Source organism: Bombus pascuorum, chromosome 8, assembly GCF_905332965.1.
Source record: "Bombus pascuorum chromosome 8, iyBomPasc1.1, whole genome shotgun sequence".
Lineage (NCBI taxonomy): Eukaryota > Metazoa > Arthropoda > Insecta > Hymenoptera > Apidae > Bombus > Bombus pascuorum.
The window spans coordinates 848,200-863,711 of record NC_083495.1 but is presented as its reverse complement, the minus strand read 5'-3'; the positions used below and the strand labels follow the sequence as shown (position 1 = coordinate 863,711).

Sequence of the window (15,512 nt, the reverse complement as noted above, 5' to 3'; positions counted from 1 at the left end):
ATTTAACCATAGATAAAACGTACGCAGAACAAAAAACACTGAAAATCTGATAAATTCTATTTTCGTTGATTGCGTAATAATTCGACCTTTGTTTTAAAAAATTCGATTAGGGATTTGATCGTATTCGAAACTTTCGGATAAAATTTAACGGCGTCTGGTGTCGACCACGAGATTCTTTTGCCAACTATCGCATGAATCACTTGCTGACAGAATTGTATCTGTCATTATAAATTCTAAAGGATGAACGCACGCTCGACCCTGATATCGCCGTGCACGTTTTCTTCATCCTTCTTTTCTCTGATGCTGCTCGAGGATCGAGTTCACCGCTGAATTTATTAGCGCGAAAATCATAGTCACGCGTTCTGCGTGCGAGGAATCAATTAAAATGACTCCTGGAGCGTGCCGTCATCGATTCGTCGCCTGCTTTAATATTAAATCGATGTGGATTCACGATACACAGGAATTGTATATTAGATGTATTATATATAGTGATTGCAAAAAATATTTGTACATACATACATATCCATATATATGTACCTACGCTTATTTTTCAATAGAGCGTTTTTCTAGCGGATGCGTTTCATTTCCATAGTATCAATCTTTCGTAGTCATACGAAAGTAGGTACTTACTAAATCACATGAAATTTAGTTTATTGGAATCTAATCAGTTAGTGTATAAATGCTATAATAAACACAATAGTGTGCAAATACTTTCTGTGAACATTGCGTACATATTACAGTGCTCATGAAAGCTTTCTTTTTAATTTATTGAACGTCGTTATTTTTTTATTTAACATCGCGTTATCTTATTAGCCACTGACGAACACGCACTGTTACTTTAACAATTATAAAAATTCATTTCTCAACTTACGTTAACTATTATTTGAATCCTTAACGTGGAAAATTTGTATCATAGTATATGAGGCTCATGAAACATTTTAGTATTTCATTAACACATATTGATAAAATTTGAAGCCAACTTGGAAATATTCATATACGTAGGTATATACGGAAATTACAAGACATTTATCGTAAATATATATTTAGTAAAAAATAGTAAATTGAAAATTTAGGAAGAAATTTGCCACCTAAGTACCTCGGTACTCGTATATAGTAAGTTGTAAATATGGTCTTATTGAATATCAATATTTATTAGTATAAGTAATGGATAATTGACTGCTTAAATAAATCGTGATCGGAATATTTGTACCAAATATGTATCTTGTAAATTCTATATACAGGAGGCATTTATAAATATTTACATATGTCCCTTAAATATAAAATATCGTAATAAAAATATTCTAACGCAAATATAAAATATTTTCTTGATTCTGTCGTATATTGTATAAGTACTATAAAATTGTATACTGCACTCGCACATACATGCAGAAAGCGGCCGCAAGTTACGAAAGAGAGAGTAGCTAAAAAATAGGAACAAAGTACAAGTACGTATGATTTATAGTAAGCTCTATTTACTAATTACGAATTAACAATAATTTAGTACTTGCAATGCGTAATTTTATCAAGTTTACTTCAGGTTTCTATGTACGATCTGTGATTCGACGTAATCGATGTTATTTTGTCGATGAACAAGAATCGGCCATGGACAATGAATGATAAATTCTTGCTGATTCAGATGACGACTCGTAGAATAAGAATGAGACTTAGAAATTTGTGATGATTAGCATATGTTTGAGATTCCTCGATTCGGATTAAAAATATCGTGATAAAGACCGTTTTGATACCGATGCGTCTACTAAATTTTACTTTTAAATGTTATTCTGCTATTGTGCATTATTAATTTGACTGTACGTACAGGCGAATATTTAAGAGATTTTTTTTATTTATAGAGAATTGTCTCGAAGTACGATTAGAAATTTGATAGCTGCCGAAGGTCGTTTTTGGATTAGAACTGTTGCGTGTTATTAAATGTTATATATATCTATATATACATATATATACATAGATAGATGTTTGTTTCACTTATTAAGCGGTATAACAGGTACTGTATTTTAGATATTTTATGTACTTTATATACTTATATTCTTATATACATACATACCTAAACTTATTTTTTATATACATTTTCTGTATTATGTACATTCTATGCATTTTTGCAGCTTTAAATTTCCAATAAATGGCAAAAATCTGCAGTATGGTAATCTAGTAATAAGATAATTGAATGTATGAAATAGCGTAAAGGTTAAAGGAATAGTCAACGATTGAAATTACTCTAAATCTTATTATATCTCCACTGCTTACTATGATGGAAACTAAGATGAACAAGAAGTAAATCTAATTCGAGAAAGAAGGTAACAAAGTTCGAATAAACGAAATGTGGTGTTCATTCAGTACGTGTCTTGAAACGCCGAAATAAGCGAAGGTAAGACGCGACCGGATGGTGAGCCAACAATGATAGAGGATTCATCAGTGTTTTAGGAGGTCAATGTCACTTGATGGCAAACTGGTATAATTCTTTTTAAACATGCAGTGCGCATACGAGACTCAGTGTATATAATCCAGCTCGTCGACTTTGGAAATCAGTCAACTCGACAGTTCAACCGAGTAACTTACTAGCACCACAATGAAGGTACTTCTTACAATTAGCGTGATATCTTCAAAGAACAAATTCGTAATCACTTTATTACAAACATCAAAAATTTCAAATTTTACTTGAACAGTTTTCGAAATAATACATATATTACATATACGTTCAATTATGCAACAGCAAGTTGTTCTTAAGCATCGGAGAAGCGTTTGTAACATTAATTTTAATTTAATATATTCAAAGTTTGTTAAAATTTAGTTTTTAAAGATATGTAATTGGAATAAAGAGCAATTTTTTAATAGCACTAATTTGATACTTTTATGATCGATTATAGCTATGTACTACTAACAAAAAATAATTATAGACTCCTAGAAAAACTCAGAACAAGCAATTTTGAAATTCAATAATCAATTTTCTGCTACAAAAATTTATTTGATTGTGGAATTAGATACGTAGTTTTGCGTTTTAGTAGACATTTCAAAAGTGGTTATTTAAATTTCTGTTTGTAAGAACCATATTTTTAAACCAAAAAAGTTGTTTCTTTTAGAACAATATGAAATCTATATATAATCTGTATAAAAGATAGTAGATTTCGATTGGAAGGATACTATTAATTTAATATTTCATTCTTAAAAGCAGCTCTTCGTCGCTTTCGTTCTTCTGATCGCCACGGTGATGGCAGAACCACCAAGATACCGTCCTCAACAACAAAGGCAATTCTACTTTGCCAGGCAGCAGGAAGAAACCACCACTGTTGCTAGTGCACCTTATGCACCTTCTGGATGGAGATCTCCTGGACCAGCCTTCAATCTTCCCCCAAGAGAACCTCAGAGACAATACGGAGCACCTAGCGCACCTCAACAGCAATATGGCGCACCTGCTGCTCCTCAGCAACTGTACAGAGCACCCAGTGCTCCTCAACAGCAATATGGAGGCCCTAGTGCACCGCAGCAGCAATACGGAGCACCTGCTACTCCTCAGCAACAATATGGAGCTCCTAGTGTTCCTCAATCACAATATGGGCCACCTGCGGTTCCTCAACAACAGTATGGACCACCACAGGAAACTACTACTACGGAAGTGCCAGATACTACTGAAGTAGATACGGTTGCTAGTGTCACTGAGTCTGAGGTAAGAGAATTTTAATTTAGATTCTTTTGATATTTAAGTTTGGTGTCAGTGAGTTTCAGATAAGAGAATTTCGTTTTGTATTTTCTTTATTTCGTATTTAATACTAGGATTAGTGACGAATATTAGGATTTTCTATGCTGCATTGCCACAAATAATTGCCTAAGATCAAAATATGTTCTGTATACATATAAGTATCTAATATATAACGCACAGCGCACATTGCAATATTAAAGTGAAACAAATCTCTATTTAGATTCCATTTTTCAAATCGTGTTAATAAAAATATGAATTTCTATAAACAGTCTAATAATTATATTATAACAATTACTTTTAAAATATTCGAAGCTATTGAACTTTTCAAACACAACAACCTAAGCCATATTTTGTTAATTTTTAGTAAGAAAATTACACTCGAAATTAGTATTATTACAAATCATAGTCATAGTTTTTGAAGAAAATTGGTTTCGAAAATGTCGAATCAGTTCGTCAATCCATATAAAACATCTCAAACACAACAATGAATCGATCTAGAAGGAGACAATTAAGTTATCGTCGGAATTTTCGAAAACGTTCAATCGAAAGGATGATAACGAGAATGATCGGAGGAACTGAAATCACGGATCACTGCATCACGGATTGTATCACGCCGCCTTTGAATTTGGTAGGGGCATACGCGTGCCTGCACAGCGATCGAAAGTAAACGATGAGTAGAATACTAATGTTGTTAGGACGGCCGAAAAAGGAGAACGAGACAGAAAGGAACCAAGGGAAAGACAGGAACGAACGATTCTCTGACGCGATTTAAAATTCCGTGGAAACCTCGCGTTGTGTTTCTCGTGTAGCCTTGTGCCAAACGGGCCTGCACTCTCCCAATCTTCTTTTCTTCTCCTTCGTTGTACCAAATAAGACGATAACAAGTCTGATAATACGTAACACGATGTTTCAACGTCGATGAAATTTAAGCGCCTCTTCCGTTCTCTTTGGTGAGCCTTCTTTACTTTGCTCGTTTTAGCGAGTGCAGCGAGAATATATATGAAATTGGTATTGTTGCAGGAGTTCTTTTTGGCTATAAGAAAAATTCTTAGAACTTTTAGAAGAATTTTTTTAAATAGGAATAATAGGAATCTTATTCTTAGGATTTTTAGATTTGAAATTTATTAATTCACAGATTTTTGATAATATCTTTACATTAGGAAGTCATTTAGTTTTCAAATTCTTAATAATATTTTTAGGCTGGAAAATTTTGTGGTTTTTAAATTCCGCATATGATTTTTGGAAGAAGGTTATTTGTTCGTTTATTGGAAAATATCATATTTTGATTCATTACTTTTACACGCAGAATCATCTCTTTTTCGGTTGTACCTTATATAAATCTAATTCTATTCCTATTTTTCTGTTTTATCAGTCCGAGCCCGTCAACTCCGTGAACGAGCTCGATGACGAAGAAGTAGATGAACAACAGCCGCAGCAATCTGGCGAGTACTACGTAGCTCTACCCGATGGTCGTCTTCAACGAGTCCGCTACGTCAGCCGCCAGAACATCGAAGCCATGAAGTACTTCGCAAAGATTCGTGCTGAAAACGTGGAACCTCTCCGTGGACCCATCTACGCCTACGCTCCTCTCCAAAAATTGCAAATCGTGCCAGCTGGACTACAAGTGTCTGTCGCTCCAGTTGCACCGATCGCAACACCAGCAGAATCGAAACCGCAAAAATTAGAAATTCAACCGGTTGCTACACAAGTACAGTATCAATACGATAATCCCGCTGGAGTACTTCCATTGGGCAGTGGATCTTATGCTACTTACACCGGACCAAGCGACTCTAGATACTTTTTGACCTTACCGTAGGTCAATTAGAGGACTTACTTGTGAATTTATTGGATTTATGCGTAATTGTAGATTTATAAGTTGACGAGGACCATGAGCGCCCAATTTGAAAGTAGTTTTAAGAGAATTGTAAATATTACGTACATACGAGATATGGATCGTATTTTAAGTTACTTGCGAAAACAATAAAGACGACGTTAACGAGCAATGAGTAATTGTTATTTGAATCTCTCAGGAACCAAACTGATCGACTCTGCTTTTTGTCAATTCCTCAATATCATTACATATTTTATATTTAATTCTCAAGGAACAAACGACGTTCATAATATTTTTAGGCTGGAAAATTTTGTAGTTTTTAAATTCCGTAGTAATAAATTCAGAAGTTCATTTATTGCAAAAATAGCGATATAAATAATAGTAAATTCTAAATTTAAAGAATAGTATTTGCAACATTATCGTTTTTTTTCTGCTTTCGGAGTTGATCAATGTCACTTCTAACGATTCATTTCTAGACTACGGATGATTATGCTTCACTATAGGAAATTTAAAGGCGCAACAGTTCACATATAAGGCACTTTGAAAAACAAATCTCTGTTTAAATTGGATACATTTCTTTAGTTATATTCATAAAAGTATGAATTTGTAAATATTGAATATTGGATCTTTGTGTAGGTCGACTATTGGTATCGTGTATTTGAAAGAAAGATTGATGTCTTCGACAAACATTAAAGAGGAGAAATTAATAAATTAAGATGAGAAGATATCAAATCGAGCAAAGAAAAAAATTTGAAAAGATTTCCTCGATGATTCAGACTTAACATTAACGTCATTCTTAAATACTATAAGCACATAGTAGTTGATAGTTAATTTCTTCAATTTCAGGTTCTACAATCAACCATAACAAATAGGTTTTTTTTATATAATCAAGCAAAACATCAATCACTTAGAGTTAACTATGCTGCGAATCTTAACTAGCTAGCAACAATGAAAGTCAGAAATCAAACGTACCGCCTTTATCCGAGCCATATTACGTACCAATACAAGCATATTGAATAACTATGCGGAGACAGGCGGTATCGAGATGGTAATGGGAGAAATCCTGTGAAAGAATTTTCTTAGCCACGGCACGTGGACACGAGCACAGAAACGCGGATGTGTTGGTGGCAGACCCGTCGGCATGTAGACGCGCCTAACCGCAAAATTCCAGAAATTTAATATCTCGCTCGACTCTACCGGGGTTGGCCGTTTCATAAGTTCACTCCGACACAGCCAATCCCTCGTCAGGATCCTCCTGAAATTCTACAGCCACGTTCCAACCCACCAAAATGTTCCCCCTTCCTCGCCCTTCTCCTCGCCATTCCATGCTTTTCATCATATCCCGCAACCACCGCGGCCAGTTCTCTTCTTTCTTCCCTTCTCCTACTTCCTGGCCGCGGTAAAATTGAAAAAAGGGAGGAGAGAGTCGGTTTTCCGTTGTTTGGATAACAATGACTAGATATGTATATATTGCTTTTTGGTTTATCAGACCGATAACATTTGTTAAGAATTAGAAACAATTGGTACTTTTTCTTTAAATTGATTGGCAATGCTTTGTTTATTGATGTATATTGATAGTATTTTCTAGAAAAGTTATTTTCACAAATTAGTAATGATTTAATTATCGATAAGTGTTAACTTTGATTTATTGGATTGGTAACATTTGTTGAACATTATTTTGACGAGATTGTACTTAGGTTACTCGTTTAGAAGAAATTATGTAGTTAAATCGTAAAAAAAAAAAGATAGAAAATGTATGTTTTTCAGACAATATAATACAATGTTCTATCCGAACAGAAGAAAGACAAACTACGCACAATTTCTGATAAGTGATGTATCGCATAAGCTTCTATCATAAGAATATTTGATCACCAAAGTAACAAGGTTTCAGTATATAAACATTTCTGTAATACGAATACATATGTTTGAACAGTATGCAATATTATATTATTATATTTCCTATATCGGGAAATATAGATGTGTTAAGTAATTGATACTACATACTAATTACCAATTAATTATCCATGCGCATTAAAAATCATAAGACTATCGTTAAACTTATCTTTAACAATCCACATTGAAACAATCGAACCGAACTCCAATTCCTCGAACTTTTCCAAACATTAAATACGGCTTCTCGTTTCGTTGAGAACAAAGAGATTTTGAGGACGCCTTCAAATGGCCTCAAGATTCAGCCAGCAGCTAGTTTCGAAACCGAATTTCGGATCGGCCAATTACTCCGGTCAAGCGGTCAAGACCAATTAAACTGATCTTAAAGACCAAACCAACCCCAGTCGATGAGAGAGAGAGAGAGAGAGAGAGTTGTGCGGTCGTTTGAAAGCTCGTGAATTCCGTGAGCCAGAGTTTCTTTGGGATACTCTAAACTCGACGCTCCTCGAAAAATATCTATTCTCAGGGTTATCCCTGAGAACAAAGAGCAAAACCACAAAAGGGAGGCGAATAGTTGTTAGTGATGGGATCAAGTTTAACGTGTACTAATAGCAAAGGATCCCTTCATAGAGTTCGAATTACTGGTATTAGTTATCTACATATATTCCTAAGAGACATACTATTTTGTTCGAGCATCTGCATATTTGTAAGTTTTGAGAATTTGTCTAAGATTACATCGATATTTTAACAAATTGTCAAATTTTCGTATTTGGGAATTTTGGAATTTTGAAATCTTCAAATTTTAGAATTTTAGGTATCGACATTTCGGAATTGTAGGATGTTGAAATTTTCAAATTTTCGAGCTCTCGAGATTTTAAACTCACGAACTGTTAAAGTTTCAACCTTTCAAATTTTTAAATTTCCGAATTTTGGGATTTTCAAATTTCCAAATGTTGAAGTGTATTTCAATGTTCGAATGCATCGAATTCTTTCCCAGTAGCAATCGAATTATGAGAATCACGAAATTGATTGGTTTTAATAAATTTAACGGGAATGCTATAAATTCAATTTCAATTCAAGATGCACGTAAAATTTCAAATCTATTTCAGCAGTATTCCACTCTATTTGCAAGTATCTATTTTATCTCTCAAAGTATTTATAGAGAGTTTGAATATACTTGAAAAAGTACCGCTTCTTGTTTTCAAGCTATTTATAGAGGGATTGAATCTATTCGGTGAATGTTCCATTCTGCACACTGTCTGCGACATATTTGAGGCCATCGCTAGAAGTTGCTTTGGAAAACAAAGTTTCCCGTCTGGTTCCCTCTACTCTTGCCAGGTCTGCACTTGAGCTAACAGCCGGTGCACCGTCCTTCCCACGAGATATTAATTTTTCCGGAAGTAACCTCCGCCACTTTTCACTCCCCTTCTATGTCGCGACGGTCTTTCTCTTCCTCTCCCTCTCTCCCTCTTTTTCTCTCTCTCTTTCTGTCTCCTCGTTTTCATCTAGAGGTGTTATTTTTAACAGAAAAAAATGGAAAAGGAGAAAGAGGAAGAGAAAGAGAAAACACACAAAGTGAGAGCGAAAGTGTTGCGCATTTAGGGCTGCCGCTTATTGTGTGGAGAATAATTGCGGGAGAGGAGATTTTAAATAACTGGTCTTCCGCGCGAGATTACCTCCGTGTTGTAAATTAAGCCTGAGGTCAGAGTCGCATCGTGCGTGTGATGAAATTTGTCCTTTGTCTGTGATTTGTTTATATTTCAAGCGAATCTATTATAGCATTGTGTTTTTGAGCCTTCGCCAGTTTGACTTTTGTAATTTAAGAATTTTTAGACATTTAACGAGTTGATAATAAAATAGAATTATTATATTATATAAAAATATTAAAAGAGTATAGAATTTTAATATTCAATTTTAATATTAGACTTTAATATTCGATATAATATTTACTAATATTATAATTATTTTCATCATCTTAATCTTTTTTATTATTCTTGCTATTTTTTATCGGATAATACATATGTATGTACACACCTATATATGTATACTATATTGTATATATTTACAGATAGATGGGTACAATTATGTACCGTATTTACATGAATTGTATTTTTAATATTTATCTTCATAAAACATTTCTAACGTAAGTAAACTTATCTATTTTACTTGGAAAGTCTAACAATTAAACTTCTAATACTGCAATTATTAAATTTTAATATGTACCTACTTACACACATCCCACACATAATTATTAAATTTATGGGATGAATTAAATAAATTTTCTTACTTTTCAAACATTTTATGAAGATAAGTTGCAATATTAAAATTTTTCAATTTTGTTCTTAGAATATAAATATGTATATACATACATATTTATTAGCCTTTGCTAAGGACCCAGCAATTTTATGAAAATCATATTAATCGAACTGAAAGAGTCGTTTCTGTAATATCTTTATCTACGTTAAACATCCCCTAACATGATGATTATGCAAACTGTAATACTATACGTTTTGGGTAAATTATTTTTAAGCAGATTAATCTCGTTAAATCAGCCCTGAAACAGAGAGAGATATGCAGCTGCATTGTCGATTACTATATTCAATCAGATAAATCTACCCTTGCACCGTGAACAACAATGTTCTACTGTGAAATTCAACACGCAAACATCCGTTGCGTAACTGATGATTATCGAGACAGGAAACAAAACTACTACATTCGCGTGAAAATAACAGAATGTATTAAATTATGCATCACATTACGCTATATAAAATTACATCATACAAATATATTAATTACAATTAATTTAATTTTCTACAAATTTGTTTAATATGTATAGATTTGAAACTCAGTGCTTTTGGTTTTACATATATCATAATAATAATATAAATTTACTTATTGATGTATCATAATAATTGAATTTTAACAATTTGGAGTTTGTTTCGTTTTTGAGTTTGGAAAGATACATAGATACAATAATTAAATCAGGACAGAAAGTGTATCTAAATTCATAGATAGAAATGAAAGAATATAGTAAATGTCATACTATAGGTTTCCTTTTATTTTTAAATATTCATTTTAAATATTCTTCTAACTCAAATAATCTTATCTTACTCTATTACTTTTAAATCTTTAAATCTTATTATCTATATGCTTAAGGTGGCTATCTATACTGTATACTAATATTTTACTAAAGTTAAGTTCGCAGTGAATATTTTATAACTTCTACATATACATATTTTTGTATTGACATCAAGGTCTACCTATGTGACCATGATAGTAAAATGTCTTTATTCAAAATGTTTTAAATGTTGTATTTAATACACGCACAATATACGTATAAAAGTTATCTATCATAAATGCAGAAATACTTTCGTGAGCCACTATAAATAAATAATTTTTCCTGGTTCCCACTGAAAGAGGAGGATATCGGTTTGGTCAAATTCCCACAGGCACTGCGGGAACCTCCCGCTATTTTCTTAATATGGGCGCGAGACAAACAACCGAGAATACAGAGAGAACGCAGGATACCCGCGGTGTAAGGGCGCGAGGAAACCAAGCTACCCCCTTTCGTGACCCTAAACAATCCCAGACGAGAACGAGTAACCCCCGTGACTCGAAACACGAGAATCAGATTCGCTCACCGTCGAAACATCCGCCCTGACCTCCAATCTTTTTTCTCAGCTCTCTGTTCCTTCTTTCTTTCGCGTCTTTTCTTTTTTCGTGCTTTTAGTCTTTTCCGTGTTTGCGGGTGGTCGTAGTGGTCTGATTCTCAGGATTTTTAATTTTGGCTTCTCTTCGTCTCACGGTCTGTGTCCGAAACGTGGCGTTTGTCTTTTGTTTGAAGCTGTGTTTGGAATTTGAAAGTACAGGTTGTTGAAAACATTGAGTTATGCTATGTTGAAATTCGTAAGTTGATTCATTGGAATAACGAATGACGAATTTGTAAAATTAATCATCAGTATTTATCTGTATATTGTATGATTTGATTATAATAAAATAATTAACAGTAACATTGAATGTCTTGAAGTTGGCTCATACGAAATAAATACGTAATTATATAATGGATTTATTACAGTATACGAATTGGAAAATTTTTGTTCTGAATGTGTCTTTTCTGAAATATTTTAGGTCGCTAAAGCCGAAAATGAGGGTCATCTTTTATGGAAATTAACGATTCTAAAAATGCCTCATGGACATTTGGCCATATGTTTCAAGATGTTTGGTCGTTTTTAGTTAGTAAGTTTTATTAGTAAATCGTATATGTTTACGTATAGTTTGGTATAATGAATTACAACTCACATTGACTTACTTAATTCCTTGATTTCACTAATTTTATCCTCTAAGCACATTCTTAACCTTCGCAACTAGAAGCTTTCAGATTCGAATCGTCGATTTGAGAAACGACTTACGCCTGAATCAATTACATCTAACAATAACTGTAAGCTTCGTATGTTTTAGTGGTATTTCTATGTCACAGAAGTTAATGGTATGAAAACGAAATGTGTAGAACCTGACAAGAAGGCTCTTCAATGGGAAGTAAGGATAGTGCTATAAGTGCTAATACTTTTGTAGCCACTGCATTTCTTTATACTATGATAGATTCATGTGAATGGAGTACGTACTACTGTATATTGTCTTACTTCTATCACACAGCTTGCCGAGTTCTCGTGTGGCAGGCGACAGAGGGGAAACAATGAGCGTAAGAAAAGGGAAGGTAGATCCCGCTGAAAGTCAGCGGTAGCTCCCACGTATGGCAGACGCTGCCTGCCAGTGATTGGAGATCCCCCGTCGACAGCTACGTCGAACTCTTTTCGACTCTCTTTCGAAGTCGGCACCTGCTTTTACTTGCCCGCCTGGCTGGTTGCTTGCAACGAGAAAAGCCTTTGTGATCCTTCCGTTTCTCCGCCTGTGTCTACATCTACATATATATACATATATCTCTATATACATATACATAGCTTTTGCTGTTGAGTTTTTAGAATATTTGCGCCCGCTCGAACACACGTTTGTATAGGTTAAGGCTATGTCTGTGTCTCTGTGTGTATGAGCGTGATGTGCAACCAGTGTAAGCATATACGCATTGCGTCACAGGGCACGTCGATATTGAACCGGAGGGTACCAAAACAATAAGTTTCCTACTGCGCTTACATCGGTAAGCCTTTGTACGCGAGAACTCGCTGCTTGATTAATATCGCCGAATTAATATGGATGCAGAGAGGGAAAAGGATGGAGGGATAAATGAAGGAATGGCGATCCTCCGGCTTCCTACGCTCTCGCGCGAATTTTTTATGTTTTTGTTAAAGATGAATATGGAGAACAAGATCGATCGCGATCTATTTTCGATGTTCTTTTCAGGCGATTTTATCGTTGGATTCAGAATTTGTTGATATTCTAAAAGAAAAGCGACTTGAAAATTTCGTGTATCGAGGGTTTTATAGGATTTTGAATTGTAGGATAGAAGTTAGGAATAATTGAATTATTAATCTCTTTATGTGTTTGGCTATTGGTTGTTAATATAATTGGTTAATTTAATAAAGTAGTTAGATTCTACTTTGAATATTTTGAATAGTGATCTGTAAATGCATAATGTAGGAAGACATTAATTATTAATTTCTTCGTGCTTTTTTTATTGTTGGTTATAAACTTAATTCATGATTATTAATGATCAACATAATAGTTCGCACGTAAATTTACACAAAGATTTACGAAGGAATACGATATTGTAGGAATAATTTAATTATTGTTCTATTTCGAATACATTGAGTAGAGATTATTACCATAAATACATAAAATAAGAATATATATATAGTTATATTTTATTGTTAATTATTAATCCATTTGTGTATGTTAAGATTACTAATATTACCTATCACAAATACGAAATTGTAATAAAATATTGCGATTAACATTCTAGAACAGCGTAATTTATTTTATATATTAACCATAATTAAATAAAATAATATTGATAAAATAATATTGCGTAAAGTAGAAAATAATAGAAAAATAAAGTGATTCCTAACCGCGTAGCATGTAACGTGCTATCAGTTACATAAGTCAGTGTGTCGTTAGCACACAGATCAATCACCGGAGGGATTACGTAATGTTACACAATCGGACGAGCATGTTCATCGTACCAGAGACGATTGAATTATGATCTCTATGCACGCGGAATTCTGTATGATTTCACTCCACGTCCGGCCTAATATTCTCGATTCGCTTTTGTAAATTCAAATGTAACATCTGACCGACATTTTCATTTTCCTTTTCTATTTCTCTTTCTTCAGTTAATATACTTTCAATGAAAACATATTATTAATACATTTTTTATGAAACGTAACAAAGTGAGCAAAGTTTGCATTTGGATAGATAAGACGAGGTAAATATATGAAATTAATTCAGCTATTGCAGATCAGAATTTAATAGAATATTGCCGAAAATAGATTCTTAATGACAAATTTTGAAATGGTCTACAATTTAATCGACTCCATATGAAAATATGATAATAAATATAAATATAACCGATATACGACATATCATAATAAATGTTTTACTTTCAATATTTTATTTTGTATATTTTATATTTTTTAACTTTTCTTATATTTTTTCGAGATATGTTTAAGAGTCTACATTTATTTATTCTTACTTCAATAATTTTCAAAAAATTTACAAAGTATGATTTTCTCCATTTTTCCACAAAATGAAACATATACTTTATGATATTACATTTAATACGAATTAAGCCTTCTATAGAACTTTATATTTCTTAACTACACAAAACTATACCGATTGTATCAACTTTTTAATAGTTAATCATTAACAAAATAACTAACATTCGCCATTATTACATGATACCTACATCCATGACCTATAGCAATAAAGCCAACATCAAAATCCATATCAATTCATTAAAGAGCAAGCAGAGAAATAATATGTGAAATTTACATATATATATAATATGTATTCAATATATATAAGAATAACAAATATTCTTCAGAAGTTCACCACAAAAATTGTAGACAAAACAAGAACTTTCCATGATTAAAAAATTTTTTAGCAGGCAGTTCGAAATATTCGAAGAAAAAAGAGAAATAATAAATATTAAGCATATATTGAACAAATCTTTGAAAATCTTTCTTAATCCATAACATTAAAACACGTAATTCCATGAAATTATTGGATTTAATTATTCCATTTTATGAATTATTATTCCATGAAGTAATTGACGTAAATTGGCTGAAAACATATTGCAAATGAAATGTTATGTTTTTCTCTGTTTTTACCACAATCCTATGTCCATATTTTACGCTTACAAATTAGAATTAGAAACCTCTTTCAATAATTAAATAACTCTAAAATACCAAATAGTAAGGAAAGGAACATTTCAAAAGCAAACTGATTTGAAAAAGAAAAATTTGTGAAATTTCAAATCTGAAAACGCACAGAAGCAGAGAAAACAATAAAACAAAATCAAAAAAGTAAACCGAAGAAAGAGGAAAAGAGAGTTCCAAGGGATTGTTGACGACTCCCCTTAAACTGCCTCTTCCCTCTGACTCCGCCCACGGCTCGAAACACGGAAGTCACAGCCGGAGTGCCTTTTACAGAGCGGATCCTCGCGCGTCTTTATACACACGTAACACGTACTCGGTATTATTCATACGCGAGTCACGTTATATTCATCCCCCATACGGGGGTTTGGCTATACTGCACGTATCAACCGTGTGAACGTTGCCTAAAAGGCTGTCTAAGAAAAAGAGAAACGCACTTATACGGGGTGAATCAATATGGGTACTACCATTTGAAATAACTCGTTATTTGTTGACTTTATACAAAAATGTTCGAATTGAAATTTATTTGATGGGGCTGGTAGAGCATTTTGATTTTTTGATGTCTTAGGTGTATTTTGTGAGATATTAAGGTGACCTGAAGTTCTTTGAATTCCATTGCATATTTTTTTCTTGATATTCCGTTATAGTCGCTAAAAACACGAATTTGACGACCTATAACAGGGAGATTTTCAGGTTGTACCGAACCTCTAACCGAAATGAAACTTAGTAGCACAAAACTGCATTACTTGGGATT

General features: G+C 33.3%; 2 protein-coding genes across 6 annotated transcripts in view; one reads left to right on the top strand and one right to left on the bottom strand.

Moving 5' to 3' along the window:
• The window catches only part of LOC132910093 (paired box protein Pax-6-like), a 147,868-nt gene that overhangs the window by 39,507 nt on the left and 92,849 nt on the right, over positions 1 to 15,512 (bottom strand). The gene's annotated exons all lie outside the window — the stretch shown is intronic.
• On the top strand, positions 2,478 to 5,715 carry LOC132910094 (uncharacterized). Of its 3 annotated transcripts, XM_060965544.1 has the most exons (4): positions 2,488 to 2,590; positions 3,185 to 3,482; positions 3,543 to 3,679; positions 5,085 to 5,715. In XM_060965544.1, exons 1-4 carry the CDS (start codon positions 2,585 to 2,587, stop codon positions 5,526 to 5,528), a joined length of 885 nt encoding a protein of 294 aa, XP_060821527.1. In that variant the 5' UTR covers positions 2,488 to 2,584; the 3' UTR covers positions 5,529 to 5,715. The 3 variants fall into 3 exon arrangements, with proteins under 3 accessions (XP_060821526.1, XP_060821527.1, XP_060821525.1); XM_060965543.1 differs by having other exon boundaries at positions 2,478 to 2,590; positions 3,188 to 3,679; XM_060965542.1 differs by having other exon boundaries at positions 3,185 to 3,679.